At 32.9% G+C, this 1,434-nt stretch overlaps 1 protein-coding gene across 2 annotated transcripts in view; it reads left to right on the forward strand.

The window, feature by feature from the left end:
• The window catches only part of LOC107612929, an 11,352-nt gene continuing 10,458 nt past the window's right edge, over positions 541-1,434 (forward strand). Inside the window, exons 1-2 of one of the 2 annotated variants that reach the window (XM_016314718.2) lie at positions 541-590; positions 796-880. In XM_016314718.2, the coding sequence (XP_016170204.1) occupies positions 859-880 (22 nt within the window). In that variant the 5' untranslated portion in view covers positions 541-590; positions 796-858. Of the gene's footprint in view, positions 651-795; positions 881-1,434 lie in introns of both variants that reach the window. The other variant, XM_016314717.2, reaches the window with a different exon arrangement.

The following is a 1,434-nucleotide window of genomic DNA, read 5'->3' on the forward strand; positions in this document are numbered from 1 at the left end:
AATAATTTAAAATATTTTATATACTTATTTAATTATATTTATTTTTTTAGATAATAATCAATGTGATTAATATAGAAGAGAGTTATTTTTGTGTGACATCTAGCAATTGGGTGTGTAAAAATAACTATGCATAAAAATTAAATGAAACTAAATTATATTCTAAAAGATAAGGAATTTATGTTGAGAAAATATTCAGTTTGGTCCATGAAATTACATTCGAATTTTAATTTAGTCCTTGAAATTTCAGTTATCTCAATTTAGTCTTTAAACTTTTTAATTGATTCTGTGATGAAAACTATTACAGAGACTAACATAATTAAAATTTAAAAAAATTAAAAATTAAATTGAGACAATTAAAATTTAAAAGACTAAATTGAAGTTCGAATATATCTTGAAAAATAAATCGAGTATTTTTCTCAACTTATATTGGTTTTATAATTTTTTGAAGTACCAAATGGAAATAATAAAAGTAACTCGATTTACTGATTCGTGGGCCTGGGCGCCTCGCTCATCTTCCCGGAAAGCTTTTAACATACGGTGTCCCTACCAAACAAGTTAACTAAGCGGAGTTTGGATATAAAATCTTATAGGTAATTTCTCTCTAACCCCTTCTCCCTCTCTCTCTCTTCGCTTTGTCTCTCTACAACCAGGTTCTCTCATCTCTCACTCTACGCCTGTGTGTTCTTTCTTTTCTCGCGTTTTCTCTTTGGTTTTCACTCGCTTTTCTGTGTTCGCATGGAAACTGTGATTGTTGTTTCAACTCGAATTTATTTATTTCTTTTTTGTCCGGTTCAGGGGGGATTTTCTTGTAGGAGGATCTCATGTACTCGCTGGTGGATCTCAACTATATTCACGATCATGATGGCCCTTGAAAAATCAGGTGCGTTTTAATTTTTCTGTTTTTGTCGTTTACCTCCTAATGAAAATTGTGTTTGATTTCATATATTTTGATTTGATTTAATTTAGTTTTGATTCTGCTTAGTGGCAATTTTTCGTTCTATTCGGTTTTAGGTTTTGATCGTGTACGTTTTTTTTCTTTTTCTTTTTCTTTTTTTGGTGTTTGATTGCAGGCGCATTTTTGTTTGCGCTTCGTTTTCTTCTTGTGGAAATTTTTGTTGAGTGGTCTGGTCAGTGCTTGTTTTATGCTGGTTCAATTTGGTTTGATCACGGGTTTGGAGAGAGAGTTGTGTGAATGTGGGTTTGAATGAGCGGTTTGCATCTGAATATACAGGTTTATCTGTGATCGTGTTGTAGATTTAGCATTTTTGCCTATTGAGGCTGTTTCAGTAAGGATGGTAAGTGGGTAGCTTCTTGGAGAATGAGTTGAATGGAGGCTGGGTTTGATAGATGCTGTGGAGCTGATCTGTTAATAAATAAGAGTTTAAGGGTCGGAATGGACCTTGCAGGGAAACCTGTATCTGTGAAGGGAATGTT

Source organism: Arachis ipaensis, chromosome B08, assembly GCF_000816755.2.
Source record: "Arachis ipaensis cultivar K30076 chromosome B08, Araip1.1, whole genome shotgun sequence".
Classification (NCBI taxonomy): domain Eukaryota; kingdom Viridiplantae; phylum Streptophyta; class Magnoliopsida; order Fabales; family Fabaceae; genus Arachis; species Arachis ipaensis.